At 35.6% G+C, this 15,884-nt stretch overlaps 2 protein-coding genes across 3 annotated transcripts; one reads left to right on the top strand and one right to left on the bottom strand.

The window, feature by feature from the left end:
• The first annotated feature begins 975 nt into the window (after window positions 1–975).
• Window positions 976–2,109, top strand: LOC120202727. The gene is made up of 3 exons (XM_039203115.1): window positions 976–1,134; window positions 1,244–1,439; window positions 1,525–2,109. The coding sequence occupies exons 1-3, from the start codon at window positions 976–978 to the stop codon at window positions 2,106–2,108; spliced, it is 939 nt and encodes a 312-aa protein (XP_039059046.1). The 3' UTR covers window position 2,109.
• A 2,736-nt stretch (window positions 2,110–4,845) lies between these two features.
• LOC120202824 (mRNA-capping enzyme-like) lies at window positions 4,846–11,447 on the bottom strand. 2 transcript variants are annotated; one of them, XM_039203183.1, is made up of 17 exons: window positions 11,301–11,447; window positions 10,641–10,779; window positions 10,072–10,223; window positions 9,598–9,681; window positions 9,460–9,522; window positions 8,971–9,099; window positions 8,677–8,883; window positions 8,070–8,189; window positions 7,500–7,549; window positions 7,208–7,370; window positions 6,977–7,114; window positions 6,373–6,495; window positions 6,185–6,283; window positions 5,809–5,898; window positions 5,629–5,713; window positions 5,411–5,544; window positions 4,846–5,303 (listed from the first exon to the last, which is right to left on the bottom strand). In XM_039203183.1, the coding sequence occupies exons 1-17, from the start codon at window positions 11,427–11,429 to the stop codon at window positions 5,175–5,177; spliced, it is 2,034 nt and encodes a 677-aa protein (XP_039059114.1). In that variant the 5' UTR covers window positions 11,430–11,447; the 3' UTR covers window positions 4,846–5,174. The 2 variants fall into 2 exon arrangements, with proteins under 2 accessions (XP_039059114.1, XP_039059115.1); XM_039203184.1 differs by lacking the exon at window positions 6,977–7,114.
• Window positions 11,448–15,884: the final 4,437 nt, after the last annotated feature.

Below are 15,884 nucleotides of genomic sequence, written 5' to 3'. Positions count from 1 at the left end.
ATGTTGTTCTGTTTGTGATGACGGCTCGATGTTGTGGGTATTTTTCGATGATAACCCGGTTTTCTCTTGTCCCCCTTGGCCATATTGATATCGGGGGCTTATATAACCCCGATATGCTTGATATTGGCCCCAAAATAATTGGGATTGTGGCTATTACGTCCGATCTTCTCGAGCATGTGTGACCGTTCATCCCGGGATGGGTCAATCCCGGGATGTTCGACCGACCATTTCGCCTTTTTACCATTATGTTACCTTTGTGCGACGCCGTTGCAATCTGTGTTGACCCAAATGATATCTTAGGGTTTTGTCAACCCTAATCCTCTATTACGGCACTATGACATACGCTGAAACCCTAATATAACCTCTGAGTTGGGTCAGGCTGGCTCTCTTGGACTTATTTTTGGACCTGGATCACAAAACAAAATAAATTAAATTAAATTAAATTAATAAAATGAAATGAAATGAAATAAAATAAAATAAATATTAATAATAATATAGATTATATAATATATATGTTTCAAAAAAAACTATATATTATATTTAAAAACATTTTCAAAACTATATTATATAGTTTTCAAAAATGATTTTAAAAACATTATATAAGTTTTCTAAATTTTTTAAAACTATATATATTATATAAATTTTCCAAAAATGTTTTTTAAAAGCTATATATTATATTTTCAAAATGATTTCAAAACTATATACTATATAATTTTCAAAATGTTTTAAAACTTATATATTGTATATAAGATATAAGTTTTTTAAAAACGTTTTAAAAAAACTATATAATATATATTTCAAAAAATATTTTTTGAAAACTATATATATTATATTTTTCAAAAACATTTTCAAAAAATTATACTATATTACTATAATAAAAAAAATAAAAAGCCTAAATATGAACGAAAATGAGTGACTACACTGTTATTATTGAGAACTCTAATTTTTCACTTGATTTAATCGATTCTGGAATAAATGAAGTTGAAGATCAGCAAAGCCTGTGATCTTGGCTCCATCTCTGTTTTTCCTCCTAATACAAGGAGATCAAGCATGCCGCCGAGTGTACCGCAATCATCACAACTTAGATCACAACCATCACAACAATCGTTCTCACAGGGGATTTCCTCTCAGCATGTCTTGTTTTCTCAGATCACACAAAACTCGATGAAATCATGACAACTGATCAGATTCTGCAGAAAACATATTTGTTTTCCACTGTTTTCGTTGAGATTGCAATTTGGAGAAAATACATTTTGGAGCAGTTACATCTCCGACAGTTTTCCCTTCTGGTGTTCGTGTCGCTTCACACGGTATTGGCCCTCTAGGTCCATCTCGATCAGAAATTCAAATGTCTCACCATGTTTATGAAGCCGAGAATGATTGTAGCTTCTTCTTTGAGAAAAAGAACTCAAATGAATCTTGTCTTCGTTTGGAAGATTGTGAAGCTGAAGCCGAAATAACTCCTTCTGTTGTTGCTGTTGCAGTTATTACTAGTGACGAGATTGTTGGGAAATTAACGTGTAGCACCGCCGTATTTCGCCGGTAGGAGGCCTACAGGTTTCTCCTTTCCGAATTCGGCTCCTTTTTCCTACAACAGTGTTCCGCCACCGCTCAACGGCATCGAGATGGCCAAGCAGAGAGCTCAGGAGATTGTCGCTCGCCTTACTGCATCCGTTGCCTCTGCTGGTGCTGAGCTGAAGCGCCCTCGTGTCGAAAAAAGATCTGGCGGTGGCTTTGATTACGAGAAGGGATTTAGCTCCGCTCCTTCTTATATAAAACCTTCATCAAACTTTGCTCCTTCAGCCATACCGGTTTCTTATGGAAGCTACCATGGTAGTAGCAATAAGATTGATATTTCTCAAAATAAGGTTGGTGTTATAATTGGGAAAGCTGGAGAAACCATCGAATATCTTCAACTACAATCTGGGGCAAAGATTCAGATCCAAAGAGATACTGATGCAGACCCAAATTCCATGACTAGGCCTGTAGAGCTCGTGGGTACTGCTGAACAAATAGCTAAGGCGGAGCAGTTGATAAATGATGTTCTTGCCGAGACTGAAGCAGGGGGTTCTGGCATGGTTTCTAGACGAATGACTGGACAGAATTGAAGTGAACGGAAGGAAGGATCGGCACTTCCGATTCAAGTCGAACGGAAGAAGGCATCGGCACTTCCGATTCAAGTTAAACGGAAGAAGGCATCGACACTTCCGATTCAAGTCGAACGGAAAGAAGCATCGGCATTTCTGATTCAAATCGAACGGATGAAGCATCAGCACTTCCGATTCAAATCGAACGGAAGGAAGCATCGGCACTTCCGATTCAAATCGAACGGAAAGAAGCATCGCACTTTCGATTCAAGTCGAACGGAAAGAAGCATCACACTTCCAATTAAACTAGAACGAATGGTTTACTAAATCATTGTCCAAATCTTCATTTGCGTAATTTTAACCCAAAGTGCAGGTTTTCTCATTTGCTCAAGGAGAAGGAAAAGAATAGGGAGAATATTAGAGTATCTAGAATACACGATTGTATTCTAAAATATGCAATGTGTGCATATGCTCCTAATATGAGCATTGTGTGTGTGAGTGAGCTGTTAAAGTTTGTTATGAATGTTGGAGTCTGTTTTGAATCTGTTATAGAGGTAGAGTAAACTTGAAGGCACAACTATTATATAAGCTGGTGTAATACAAAGTATTTCATGAACATTAATAAAAGCTTCATTCTGTCATCTTCTCCATGGCAGCTTTCTCACATTGTGAAAACCAACTTTTTGATCTAATGTTATGCAGGGTAGGGTACAGGTGCAAAAGCAAATGACCTTCTGGTCTTGTTAGAATCGAGGAATTCATTTGTTGGCCAAATTTGCAGCAACTGTGATGGTTTAATTGTCAAATGAGAAGTTGTGTTGGTGTGCTGCTGGTGTGCTTGTGTTTAAAATTTGTTAGTGCTGTTTCGGTGCGGGTGTGTGTGATTGTCAATGGAACAGAGTAGGTGATCGTTACATGGCTTGTGTTGGTTTCTGGATGGGTCCTCCTGGAGACTGTTTTGTCGGGTGATGGGTTGATTGCTGGTGGTGCCTTAGACATTCTCGGAAGTTGGGTTGGTAGTTTGCTGCATGTATGGTCACGTGCTAGTTCTTGTTGCTGTTGCGTGAAAGCTTTTGATTTGTGGGGATGTTGTCTTCGAATTGTTGCATTTTTAGCAGTGTCTATTTGCTTATTATGTTGAATGTGATGGACCCAGGGACAACGTTGTATAATGTTTTGTTTTGGGTGTCGTGGGTGAATGCAGGCGTTGTTGTGTGTTGGTATAGTATACTATATTGGCTTGTATGGTTGCTTTGTTGTGGTGGCTGGATTATGTGTAGAGAACTTTGATTTGCTTGGTGTCGGGTGTGGTGAAGTGGTCGTGCAGAAAGTGCAAAATCTGGGTGAGCGTTTCTGTGTACTGTTTCCTTATGGATTTGGTGTCCTCTTGTTGTTGTGGTTGTTATGTTTGGTTCATAGAGTTAGTTGCTGCATTGGATTGCCTCAAGGCTGCTTGGGAAGGTTGCGTTGCAGTGATGTTTGCATGCATAGTTGTTGGGTTGTTAATTACGTTGTGTGGTCTGTTTCGTTGTGTATGAGTATTGGTTGATTATTCGCTTTCCGACATAACATGGTGCCCTCTTTTTCCTTTGACTATGATTAAGAAGGTTTTTTAACAAGGTTCATATTTTTATCGTTTTGTATTCGAATTTCCTCAATGAATACGAAACCCCTTTCAAAAAAAAAACTTCAATATAATCTTATTTGAATTTGATCAGAGTCGGAGGTAAAGGATCGTCGAAGTTTAGAACATGATTTTACAGATTTTTTTCTCTTAATTTTACTTTATTTTTTTATCAAATCACCATGGACCCCCAAAAATTATTTGTTGGCATGAACCAATAAACCCAGCTAAATGAAAGAATGAACATGTCATTTCGCTTCTTATCATGCTTTATATTTAAAGTTTCCTCAATATTTCTTACCTTATTTGCCAATTTTAGATTTCTGGAGTAGGAAATTGGGATTTTTTTTTTGGTTTCATTTATACTTACAATCTACGTAATCTCCATTGTCAATACTATCTTTCAATTTTTTTTCAAGTTAAAAATCTTGTTGAATTTGGCCTGCTGTTAAATTATAACGTCATCTTGGTCTTATGTTAACTTTGTGTCGACATCGTGTGACAAAAGAAACATAAAGGTTGAACTTGAGCAACCATGACACGAAGGGTCTGTAAAAAAAAGTCAGGCTCTTGAGGAAAGCTTTGTCAAGTTCTTCAATCTCTTACAATAACTCTAACGTCAACAATCCCATCCACGTCAATGCTTTAAATCCGAAAAATCCGCGGGTTCACTGTTCAATGTCATCGGAAATTTTGGTCTTTCTGGTGCAAAGAATGCATCGAGAATGTGAACAAGTCAAATATATCGACTAAATGAAAGAGAGAAGAAATGAGAAAGAGATAGAGAGCGAATACTTGAGTGCACGACGAAGAAAACTATACCTAAAGTTTTCTTTTTATTTTATTTTAATACTCCATCAATAAAAACTTAATACTTTTAATACCTAAACTATAAGTTTTAATCTGTTTTAATACTTAAATTTTCAATTTTTTTTGAAAACTTAATCAATAAACTAAAAGATAATTTACACGACAGAAAATCAACATGAACTTGGCTCTCTAATTTTGTGAGATCTAATGCTTAAGAACATTTATTATCATTTGATTTAATAGTTGAGGTCCAATATGGAACATAAGGATAATGGCATACACGCACATCAAACAATTACTAAATTCAATGATCTCGAGACCCACTAGCACTAGGCAAGGGAAAAAATATTAGAATTAAAACAATGGACAATAATATACACTGGTTACCCTAACTGCATGCAAACTGCACTGCTAAATCATCTAGCCAACTATAAGAAAATTCCTCAACTCAACTCAGCCTCGCACAACTATTCGACTATTGTACTGCTGCTTAGATCACCACACCACAAAGATTGACAGATTTTAACTACAATACATATCATAGCCACCATCATTATCATGCTCAACACAACTATTTCCCCATTATCCGACTAACTCACAACCATAAGCAACCACAGCACACCCAATACCTCAATCATCTGCACAATCGGCCATCACTTTCGCCGTGCTGAAGCCTTGCTGTCCATCCTTATTCTATCAGCATACATGGGCAATCGAATAATCTCATTGATCTCATTTAATAAGATTTCGTCCGTGATATTATCCCTTATACTTCGCATGACCTGTTCTTTGCATAAACAAACATCTTACTGCAGTTAGCTCGGCAACATCTTGAAAACTATTTCTCTACTAGGCAATGAGAGAGAGACAAACAGAAAGACAGACAGACCTTCTTGAAAGTATTGAAATCGTTTGGAGTCGACTTATCTGTCCTGAACCGCATATAGACCCACACCTGTTGATCCGGATCCCAAGAACACTCAATAATCTTCCCGTTGAATGAAGATGGATGATCTGAAACATCTGCAAGTAATTCGGGGGGAAATCAAAATCGAAGGTAATATTTCAAATGAAGCAGAAAAACAGAATAAACACATTAATAGCAACCTCTGAATTCAACTGTATCCCGTTCCATCAACTTCTTTTTTCCCCGTTCATAGAGGAAAAGTTGTTGACGATCATCACTGCCAATCTGTCAAAGGATATAGGTTTCAGTTTAGGATCAATGTCAATGAACTTCTTAGGAAAATGAAAAAGAAAACGATTAAAAGAAAATTGAGACACAACCTCAAATAGAAAGTCAACAGAGTTCATCTGAGCATATTTCCACTTCAAAAGACCTTCATGAGTGCGAGGTACATAAGGATCATCCCAACCCTGGCAAAAGAAATCAGTGATTTTCATAACATAACATGTGTAAGAAGTTCCACAAACTCAAAAGATGGGTTTTTAATGAGGCCCCACATTCCTATAAAAAAACAAACTCAAAAGATGCATGAATCAACAGGATACAGAGTGAAACCATATATTCTTGGATAATACACATATATACATACTGTGGTACTACAACTGATCAAAAGATCATTTGCAAATCAAGAGAAATAGTAAAATAAACAAGTCTAAAAGGTTTGAGATTCATAATCCAATAATCCTATTTAATCACCTGAAAAATAAGACCATCTGCCTCATGAGAGAGCCTGGGGATAAATTCCTTCAAAACCTTATTTACAGTAGATAGCAACCAAAAATCCTTCCTCCGCACCTGATAACAGAATTAAGCAAATTCTTAGTCCATCTCACAAAGGTATGAATAAATCAGAATATTTAGCAATGGTGCTCCTCAATACATACCCTGAAGGGTTCAAGGTCATATCGATAGTAAGGATTCCTGCTCTGGTAAATGTTCTGCCGCTCATAATTTCGAGGCTCAATAACTTCTTTTTCCAGCATTTTCCATCGTTCATAGAAAGGTCGCTGCATCAGATTGTAATAAGAGAATGGTATTAACATGATTCTGAAAATTAAATGGCATTTTGCCTCTCAATTTCAATCTACTCTTGTATTGAATGTCTCCATTATTGAATTCCATAAGAAAATGAGCAATAGACATCAATAAGGGAAACCAACAAAAGCTCCCTTGACAAATTTTACTTCATAGTCGTTAATTAATGTAATTTTTACCTTCCATACCCCAAATGAATGAAAAACAGTACCTAATCAAATAATGCTTTCTGGAATTTGGTTATGGAGATCAAAACTTAAAGCAAATTAAGACATAAAGCATATCTGGCAAGCCTGTCTAAGGTTTACAATGTATAGTCTCCAGAAGCCTAAAGTAAGTTTAAATAACTATATGGAATGATTTTAACTTAATTATCAGTTTCGTAATACATTTACAAAGACAAAGTGGACAGACAATTAAGAGAAAAAATGGTAGCAAATAAGCAAAACCAACCTCTACTATAGAAATACCGTTAACTGCCATCATATCATAGATGAGATATCTTCTCTCTTGCTTTTGAGAGTCTGGCAAGGTATCAATTACCATTTCCCCATCAAGCAAAGTGAAATGATGAGTTCTGTCCCCTATACCCTTACAAGTTGAAAATTACACCAAATTAATAAGACTTATGAGACACTAAATTTCCAGAGTTCTCCTTAGAAAAGCAGATAAACAAATACATACTTCATTTGGGTGTCTGCATGGAAACCTCATCTGAACCCTCCGGAAATTAAAACTCCTATCAATTAAATAACAACCATCAACAGTTATTAACATCATATATCGAGTTCCATCCGCTTTCCAAGTGGCATAGTAATATCGTTGCCTTAAAAGCTGTAAATTGTCCCTGAAAACACAAATACAAACTCATTTTGAATGTAAAGCCTTCAAACCAAAGAGAAAAAGAAAAGTGACATTAGCCCAACATTCAATTCATCCCAAAGGATATTAGAAAGAAAATAACATATAGAGAAACCTGTTGAGTGAAACTGGATGTGATCCAGGAAATTGTGAATGTCCTCTACCCTGCTCTCAAGAAATGGACATGCCAGAGCTCATGTTAAACCAAAACCAAAAAACCAAGAGAAAGAATTAACAGAAAAAAAAAAGAGGCATTCATGTTTTCAACAGTTTTTGGCTTTATAGAGGGGAGAAGTTCTCTAAGGCTCTGCTTGATATGGAAGAGGGAAATGAGTGAGGTGGGAAATAGTTTAATCTAATGCTTACGCCATAGAGTAAGAAAATGGTTATGAGCCTCAACCGTTTGATTAACAAATTTTCTGTTCCTATTACATTCCACCCAAATACCAAGCAAAGCCTTAGCAAGTCATTCTACCATAATCAAAGCGACAAAGCCAACTAACCCATCACTTAGTTGTCCTCCAGAAATTTATCACATAAACAGTAAAGTGATAAAAAAAAGTGGATAACAAAGATGCCACGTTGTCTATCACAAATTTGATGAAAACTTGTCTCCAAATCTCAGTCTTGACAACGTAAATAAGTGGCTAGATATCATAAAAAAGAACTGATTTAAAGTACATACCCCAACATTTAACTTCAACGTTTGGTAGCAAAATGATCGCATTGATTCTAGTTGGTCACGAGGTACTTCATCTCCCAAAATGTCATCATTTGTCAAGACTACATCAGTTTCATGATTCTCCTGGTATCAAAAAAGACTTATCAAAGCTGAACTCTAAACAAAATACTTGTTCCAGAACTTGAGCAAAATTGCAACACAATATATAAAGCTAGAAGAAACATTAACAAGAATACCTCAGTATCAATTAGCAATAACCTAACAACAAAACTTAATACAATTTGAATTATTTCATGCCACAACAAAATATCACCTTCTATAATCTAAATGGTTAGGGGGAGAAAATAAACTGACGAAGTTACAGATACGATCAAAGAAGATAACCCCGAGAATAAAATTTATCAAAAGTATGCTGTTTTATACTAAAAAGTAAAGGTCTAACCTTTTCCATATGGAAGAGAAGCAAAAATATAACCTTTTAACATATGGAAGAGAAGCAAAGGATGTAAAAAGCTTTTGTTGATGTCAAATTTCATATTTTAATTCCCTTATCAAAGTTAATACACCCCAAAAAAGAGGAAAATAAACAATATTGCAAGGTCATTCGTACAGGTAATGCAGCTGGACCTCCATCATCATCGTCATCATCCGCAACTGCATCACCATTGAGATCAAGGTCAGAAGACCTCTTCCACTCAGGAGTTGGCGGGCAGATAACCATTTCAGGCCTTCTTTCATGATAAAATGCATACAGAGCATCAATATAGTCAGGTTTGTAGATTCCTGGAGGGCGTGCCTCAGAGAAAATTTTTATCGCCTGCACAAGAGGTAAAACAAAAAATAATATTGTGTTATGAATACCCAAGTGATGTTTGAAAGATGAACTCAACAAAGAATAACTGACCTGAGTAACAGACATTGATTGTGATCGCATGAGATAATGAATAATCATGTATCCAGTTCGGTTATGCCCATGTGTACAGTGAACAAGAATATATTTCTTTGATTTTTGACATAGGAGGAATTGCGACACCTGGTAAACAAATTATATGGAAAATCCATTAATTGGTTACAGCACATTAGGAATAAGTAACTGGAGATATTTGAAACCTGCATGCTATCTGTAAATCAGCAATTTACAAGTTCAATCAGAAGTGGGTTGACAATAGAGATTATGGGATAACATCTGACACATGTCTGAGATTACAACATAATAGCTTGTTGGATTTGTCATGGTGATAAGGAAACATATAATACCAGCCACAACTTTGGTCGCCAATTGATAAATAAACCGTGAGAGCTGAGACTAAAACTATCACAGGAATCACATTTCTGAAGTGGTAACAGCAGACATTCTAGTAGAAATAATAAGCAAGCATCATAGAAAAAGTACCTCGTAGACAAAGGTATTTACAGACACATTCTCAGGTACAGCATCTCTTCCCCTGCATTGGATCTAGAACAAAAAACAAAAAGTTAAAACAAAGTTGCAAACATGAGAAGCAGTAAATTATGTGACACCTGTGCTCACCTTTACATGCTTAATGCCTTCTCTCTTCAGGTCTGTAGTTTGATAATAACGAGATGTGTTTGTCAAATCAATCACCAAACCGAGCTGAAAACAGAACATCGCAGGCTAGGTAAAATTATTCTCCAATTAACAATCTCACTTCACAAGTCCTATCCAACAGAAACTAATGTCTAGACTTATTTGTGTGGCGTACACAGAAGCATTGCTGCACATCCTTAGAACAAATAGTTTTGCAAAATAATGAATGGTATGAGCATGTCCACTACCTAGATTTATATAAACACCTTAGTGTCTATATGCATTTTCAATTCTATTGTTAATACAACCAGCAGTTTCGATGATTTCAAGACTCCTTTACGAAAATTTTTGACATGCCATTTATATGATAAAGATGATGATAGAAAAGATCCGCTTTGCATTTCATGTGATGACTAAAAAGTTATTAACATTGTCAAAGCAACATTGTCTACATACCTTTCTTCCTAAAACTCTTTGCTGATGAATCACCTGTTTAAAAGAGTATCTTTTACTGGGAGGAATACAGTCATTATACCCCTCACCAAGCGGAACCTTAGAAGGAATAATACAGCCTATTTCCTGACCAGCTGAAGGACAATCCAACCAACCTGCACAAAGAATTGAAAAGATAAAACAAAAAGTAACGTCTTAAACAACAGTGAAAATTTAAAATGCTAATAAATCAATTGAATTAACTTAAGCACAAAAATGAAACGGATAACAATTAAAAATCAATGTGTTTATTTTTTTTCATGATACAAATGTCAAAATAAACTCTGAAAAACAATGAATTCACAAAATTCTTACACTGATCACTAATTCTATAGATACCATTTCGACAATTGCTGACGCATAAAAACCATCATTAACTATTAATTGGTATTAGGCAATGAATAAAAACACATAAGAACACGAACCTTAAAAACACTACAATACTTGGCAATGGAACACCATGTTCATTAAAGATACATTGACAGTAGCTCCAAAAATAGTTAGAAATTATTGAGAAATGTCAGGGATCTTACCAGGAGGAAGCCTACTTTTATCATAAGGCTTGTAATTCCTATTTTGATAAAAGTGATCATGCAAAGGAGGCTGAGAGACATGCACTGGATGGTCATCCAATTGGTCTCTTTTCAGTCTCTTCCGTCTTTCTTCGCGTTCCTAAAAGTGTCAAATTCCATTACCATGCATGACTGAACAGTGATGCAAAAATATGAAGATTAAAGAAATCATTTTGAAGTGTAAAGCAAAAACCTCGAGTATAATGTGTTTGACCCAGACAAGAAACAGAAAAGGGAAGCAGAAGACGTAAAAAGAAAGAGGAGCCCAACGTGCCAGTTAAATAATAATCAAAATTATGAAACAAATCCTTTGCAGGAGAAAACAATTTCCAGTGTAATGGATATACACGCCACCATGTCGGTTCAAACTAGACCACTCAACATAGACAATAAGTAGCTACTACTCCGAAACCAACTAAATTAACTTAAACAACTTCAACATCTTGTGCACATGTAACCAAAATTATTAATCTCATCCACAACACTAACTCAACTTCCCCCTCAAGGCCAGAAATTATTCCTACTCAGACAGGATGATAGATATCAAGAGCAACTAAAATGCATTCTTCAGATGAAAGAAAAGTCAAAAAGAAGAAAGCCAGAAGAGATTTTGAAAAGTACCCGCCGTGAAATTTCAACTGCAGATTCTACACGTTCTTCTGGTGCGGAGTAATGTTCTATGTGTATTTCATATGTATCTTCATCATCATCAGGTACTGGCGGAGCATTTAAGTCCATACTATCAATCATTCAGCAATTACCAAACACCATGAAGTAAAAACCTATTCGAAAAGGTAAGGAAGATGAAAATAAATAATAATAAAATACATCAAAACAATTGCTGCTAAATCATCAAAAATAAAATGGATAGTTCACTCCTAGAAAATGAATTCGTCAAGGTAAGAGCAAATATACCAAACAACTCCTGTTCTTTTCTCTCGCACTCTCCCTCAGTTTCTGTGTTTCTTATTTTGCGCTATGCTTTTTTAACTATAATTTGTCTAGCCAGTGAACGAAGTAAACAAACAATTGGAAAAACCCTAACCAACAAAATAATGCGCAAGCAACGCCAACCGTTTCGCCAGAAAAGGCAAAAAGGTTGACGAGCAAAAAGAGAAAATCGAAAAGATAAAAGGGAATCTGGTTAAAACTCACCAGAAACATGAAATCAAGGCAGAAATTGCATCAAAATGACGATCCACTGGAGGCGCTGAAATAAACTGATTTCCTCTATTATTTGTTCCCCGGAAAAAAACGAACCTCGTGAATCAAATAAGCGCAAGAAACATGTTGTGTGAGTTGCAAGAACCCTACAATTAGGGTTAGGGTGGGTTCTCTGAAAGTTTTCCTTCGAAACCCTAGAGAGAGGAAGTATATAGTTTCTGAAACAGAAGAGGAAATAGTGATAAGAAGAAAACAAATTGTCGGGAAAGAGAGTTTGAAGCAATCAATTTTAATTAATTAATTAATGACTAACAACAAATCACAGTACTTTAATTAAGTGATTAATTTTAGTAAACAAACATTGTGGGCTTGTGGCGAAGTCTTCTTTTTCCTCATCTCCTCATAATCACTCCATTCAATTTGGTTTTTACTGGGCTTTTAAGTTTTTATTTAACCCACCCATATTTTCAGGAAATAAAATATTACAATTGCAATTATAATATAATAATATTAATATAACTATGATTAAAATATCAAATAACTCGTTTCGGCTCGTTAGAAATTTAAGTCGAATCCATTCAATTCAAGTAATAATCAAGCACCAAGTCGAACTTCAATAGCTTACAATCTATCTCATCTCATTTACAGTTCTAGTTTAATTTAAAATTAGGGTGTAAAATACCTAACCTAAGAAAATAATATAATTATACATGATAATAATTATCTCTTTGTATTTTTTTCAATTTATTTAATTAAATAAAATTTATATAAATAAATATATTGATGTGACATGTTTATATGAATTAGAGTGATGACGTGATAACTTGCGACCAAGCCAAGAAACCAACAATTTTGCACCAATGGAGTTTTGAAAATAAAAAATGACTGAAATAGAGTAGGAGAAAATGGCCAGAGTATACGATGTCTTCAAGCTCCGGCCGAACCACCATGGCTAGTCTCTTTCTCTTCTCATTCACTGCGGCTCTCTTCTCCTCCACTGCTGCAAATTCAAATTTAAAGGTTCAACTTTAAAGGCGTCATGTACTCCGATTGTCTTCCAAAAAAACACCATGTACTCTATTCCCCATTTCAACCATTCTTTATTTTTAAAACTCTATCGGAGTAAAATTGTCCCAAGAGACCTTATTTATTTTATTTTCAGAATATATTCAATACGACTTTACTCTAAATACTCGAACAAATCTTTCTTGTCCAACACATCATCGTTTCTGTCACGACAACTAATTCTTCAACTTTTGTCCTATCAGCAGTGACACCGTTGAATGATGGTATTGCAAATAATGAATTGAAATTCTAGGATTTCTTTCTTCGCCGATGTTTTAGAGGCTTTATTTTTTTATTGTTTCTTATTTTTAGGGATCCATGTCTTGATTAAAGGCAACAAATTCTAACCTAAAACAGAACTTGTGCAAGCGTTAATTTCATATTTCAACATTAAGCTTCAAAAGGAATTTTTTAGGATGGTTTCATAGGGGATTAAGAGAACAGAAAAGGGGCATGCACGGGAGCGCTAAGGCACAATTTTGCAGACCATAGTGAAGGGGCAGTCAAGGCGAGGCTTCCAGGGTTTCCTAACTGGTGTCAAGAGTTCGACAACATGTCGCACCGAGTGCCAATTGAAACAACTCATCTTTTCCAGTTTATCAATCCACAACAAAAACAACCCAAATCAGAACTCTAATAAAATCTAAATATTCTTGAAACATATATTCATTACTTTTTTATTTTTTATTTGTTAATTTGTGACTTTTCTTGTTCTGAGTTGACGGTAGAAATGGAAAATAAATTGAAACCGTCATTTGAGTCGTTCTTGAATCGCTCATTTACTATACACGCGATTACAACTGAATCAAAAACCCTCGAACTTCTTCTCAACATCCCATCCTCTATTAATCGAGCAGAAGACTGAGTTTGCCTCAGGTTTTAATCAAGGGAAAGAATATCGATGATATTAATGTGATTAAAAGCATTGTCCGGTTTTGCGTTTGCCTCTAATCAATTGGAAGCAGTCTAATTCTAATCATTCACCTTGTCCGGTTGTGGCGTTCACTACCGCTTCTTGTCAATGGGATGTTAATCGAATAAGGTATTTGTTGCTGGAGGATTGCGTTCAACACATTCTAGCTATGATTCCATCGATGGATCATCTTGGCGAAGATCAACCAGGTTGGAAGTGGGAGTCTAAACGAACTTTTTCGATCAAATCTGCTTATAGAGCACTTACAGGTGAACATTCAAATCCTAGAAATGGTATGTGGAAGATGGTATGTTCTAAACGTTCCACAACGTATCTGAGTCTTTATGTGGCTTGCTGTGAGAGGTAATCTCTTAACCAATACTTACTGAGAGGGTACGGCGCCATATGAGTCTTGATAATAGATGCGGTACATGTAAGTGCGCGCCTGAAGATGTATTGCATGTTTTACCAGATTGTTCTAAAGCTCGGAATTGTTGACAAACCTTAATTCAACATAAATAGGTTTGACGATTTCAACTCGCTGTCTATGGAGGATTGGTTTCACACAAATATGAGACAACAAAGCTGCTTTGCGGATCAGCAAATTAATTGGCCAATGCTATTCTCTGTCATTTGTTGGATGCTAAGGAATAAGAGAACTAAACTTCTTTTTGATCCTGATTTTATTGAAAAAGAAGATATTGTTAACATAGGTAAGCACTAAGCATTACATGGAAGAGATGCATGGTGTATTAAGGATACGTGGATGACCAACTGCTGATGGAATTGTAATTCGATCATGATGGTAAATGGCTCTTTGGATCTTCTCATAATCTAAGGAAGTGTTCGGTTCTAAATACAGAGTTATGGGCGATCTGCGATGCTCTCCGACATGCATGGAGGATTGGATTTAGACTAGTGGAACTGGAAGCTGATAATCTTGAAGCTACTAGATGCCTTCTTAATACTAATTCAAATAGCCAAGATAATGCCCTCATCGTTGTGATAAAGGATCTCATGAAGCGAGAATGAGAAGTTCGTATGAGACATGTTCGACATGATCTTAATGGAGTAGCCGATCATTTAGCTGCTTTGGCTCGAGATGCATCCATGCGTGAGGCCTCTTTACCGAACCACCGTCACAAGTGGTAGAATAACTGCATGCAGATAAGCAACTCAGTGCTGGAAACGAGTTATAGTTTTTAAATATTCTGTTTTAAAAAAAGCATGTTTGAACTCAGAATATGGGGTTTAGGATAGCTAAAGTTTAGAAAAATAAATTTTATTATAGAAGTATATCATATTCATTGATTGGCCTAATAATTGGTTGTTTAGCTAGTTTGTTTGCAGACCCAGGTTTGAGCCTATTTACAAGTGTTCTAAATTTTTTATTCTTTTCCACTAATCAAAGCCTCCTCCGCTTCAGCTGGTCATCTTTTAGTTTTCGTTTTCGTCTCTATTTATTTACTTGGTGTTCTTCACAGAGACATATACAATCTCCCCATGACCGATTAGTATCCTTTTAATGTAATGATTTTTGCCTCATCTCATATTCCAAAAAAAAAATTGATTAATTTTGATTAAATTAATCAAAAAATAATTAAATATGTTTATTTTAATAAATAATTTATTGTTGGTGTGGCAACTCAATTACAAGGGAATATCGAAATGAACATATCATGTCAACATTTCCATCCATATGGATGTGCATAGTCAGCATGATGCGTTGATCATTTATTGATTAACGGTTTTCATCTATCGAGAGACTCTTTTACTCAAAATAAATTGTTAAGGGTTAATGTGCTCCGAAAAAAGAATAAGAACACAAATACCTATTTTATAAAACATTATAATTTTTTTATCATAATGTCAATATTTAAATTAATCAAAGATTTGTCCCGGCTGCTATCTTCGCTGCATAGGGCTCGGTGAGGTCTTGATTACAGGCTCTTAGCTCTCTCATACCGGTTTCATCGTTCACCCTTCTTTTAGTATTACTAAACATATGGCATCGAGGTAATGTTCTGCTTCATGAAGGTCGGTTGCTCCTCGGGTGGCACCTT

The sequence above is a fragment of the Hibiscus syriacus genome, unplaced genomic scaffold (assembly GCF_006381635.1).
Source record: "Hibiscus syriacus cultivar Baekdansim isolate YM2019G1 unplaced genomic scaffold, ASM638163v2 tig00009009_pilon, whole genome shotgun sequence".
NCBI lineage: Eukaryota > Viridiplantae > Streptophyta > Magnoliopsida > Malvales > Malvaceae > Hibiscus > Hibiscus syriacus.
Note: the sequence above shows the minus strand (reverse complement) of the source record. Positions and strands in the feature narration are given on the sequence as shown.

What these genes read in the sequence shown, in the direction of transcription:
- LOC120202727 (XM_039203115.1), top strand. Translation starts at nt 976, where the DNA reads ATGAAGTTGAAGATCAGCAAAGCCTGTGATCTTGGCTCCATCTCTGTT. An exon ending in AGGGGATTTCCTCTCAGCAT is followed by an intron (nt 1,135 to 1,243) that starts GTCTTGTTTTCT and finishes TGCAATTTGGAG; the next exon opens with AAAATACATTTTGGAGCAGT. An exon ending in TTGTCTTCGTTTGGAAGATT is followed by an intron (nt 1,440 to 1,524) that starts GTGAAGCTGAAG and finishes ATTAACGTGTAG; the next exon opens with CACCGCCGTATTTCGCCGGT.
- LOC120202824 (XM_039203183.1), bottom strand. Translation starts at nt 11,429, where the DNA reads ATGATTGATAGTATGGACTTAAATGCTCCGCCAGTACCTGATGATGAT. An exon ending in TAAAAGTAGGCTTCCTCCTG is followed by an intron (nt 10,224 to 10,640) that starts GTAAGATCCCTG and finishes TTCTTTGTGCAG; the next exon opens with GTTGGTTGGATTGTCCTTCA. An exon ending in GGATACAGTTGAATTCAGAG is followed by an intron (nt 5,545 to 5,628) that starts GTTGCTATTAAT and finishes AATTACTTGCAG; the next exon opens with ATGTTTCAGATCATCCATCT.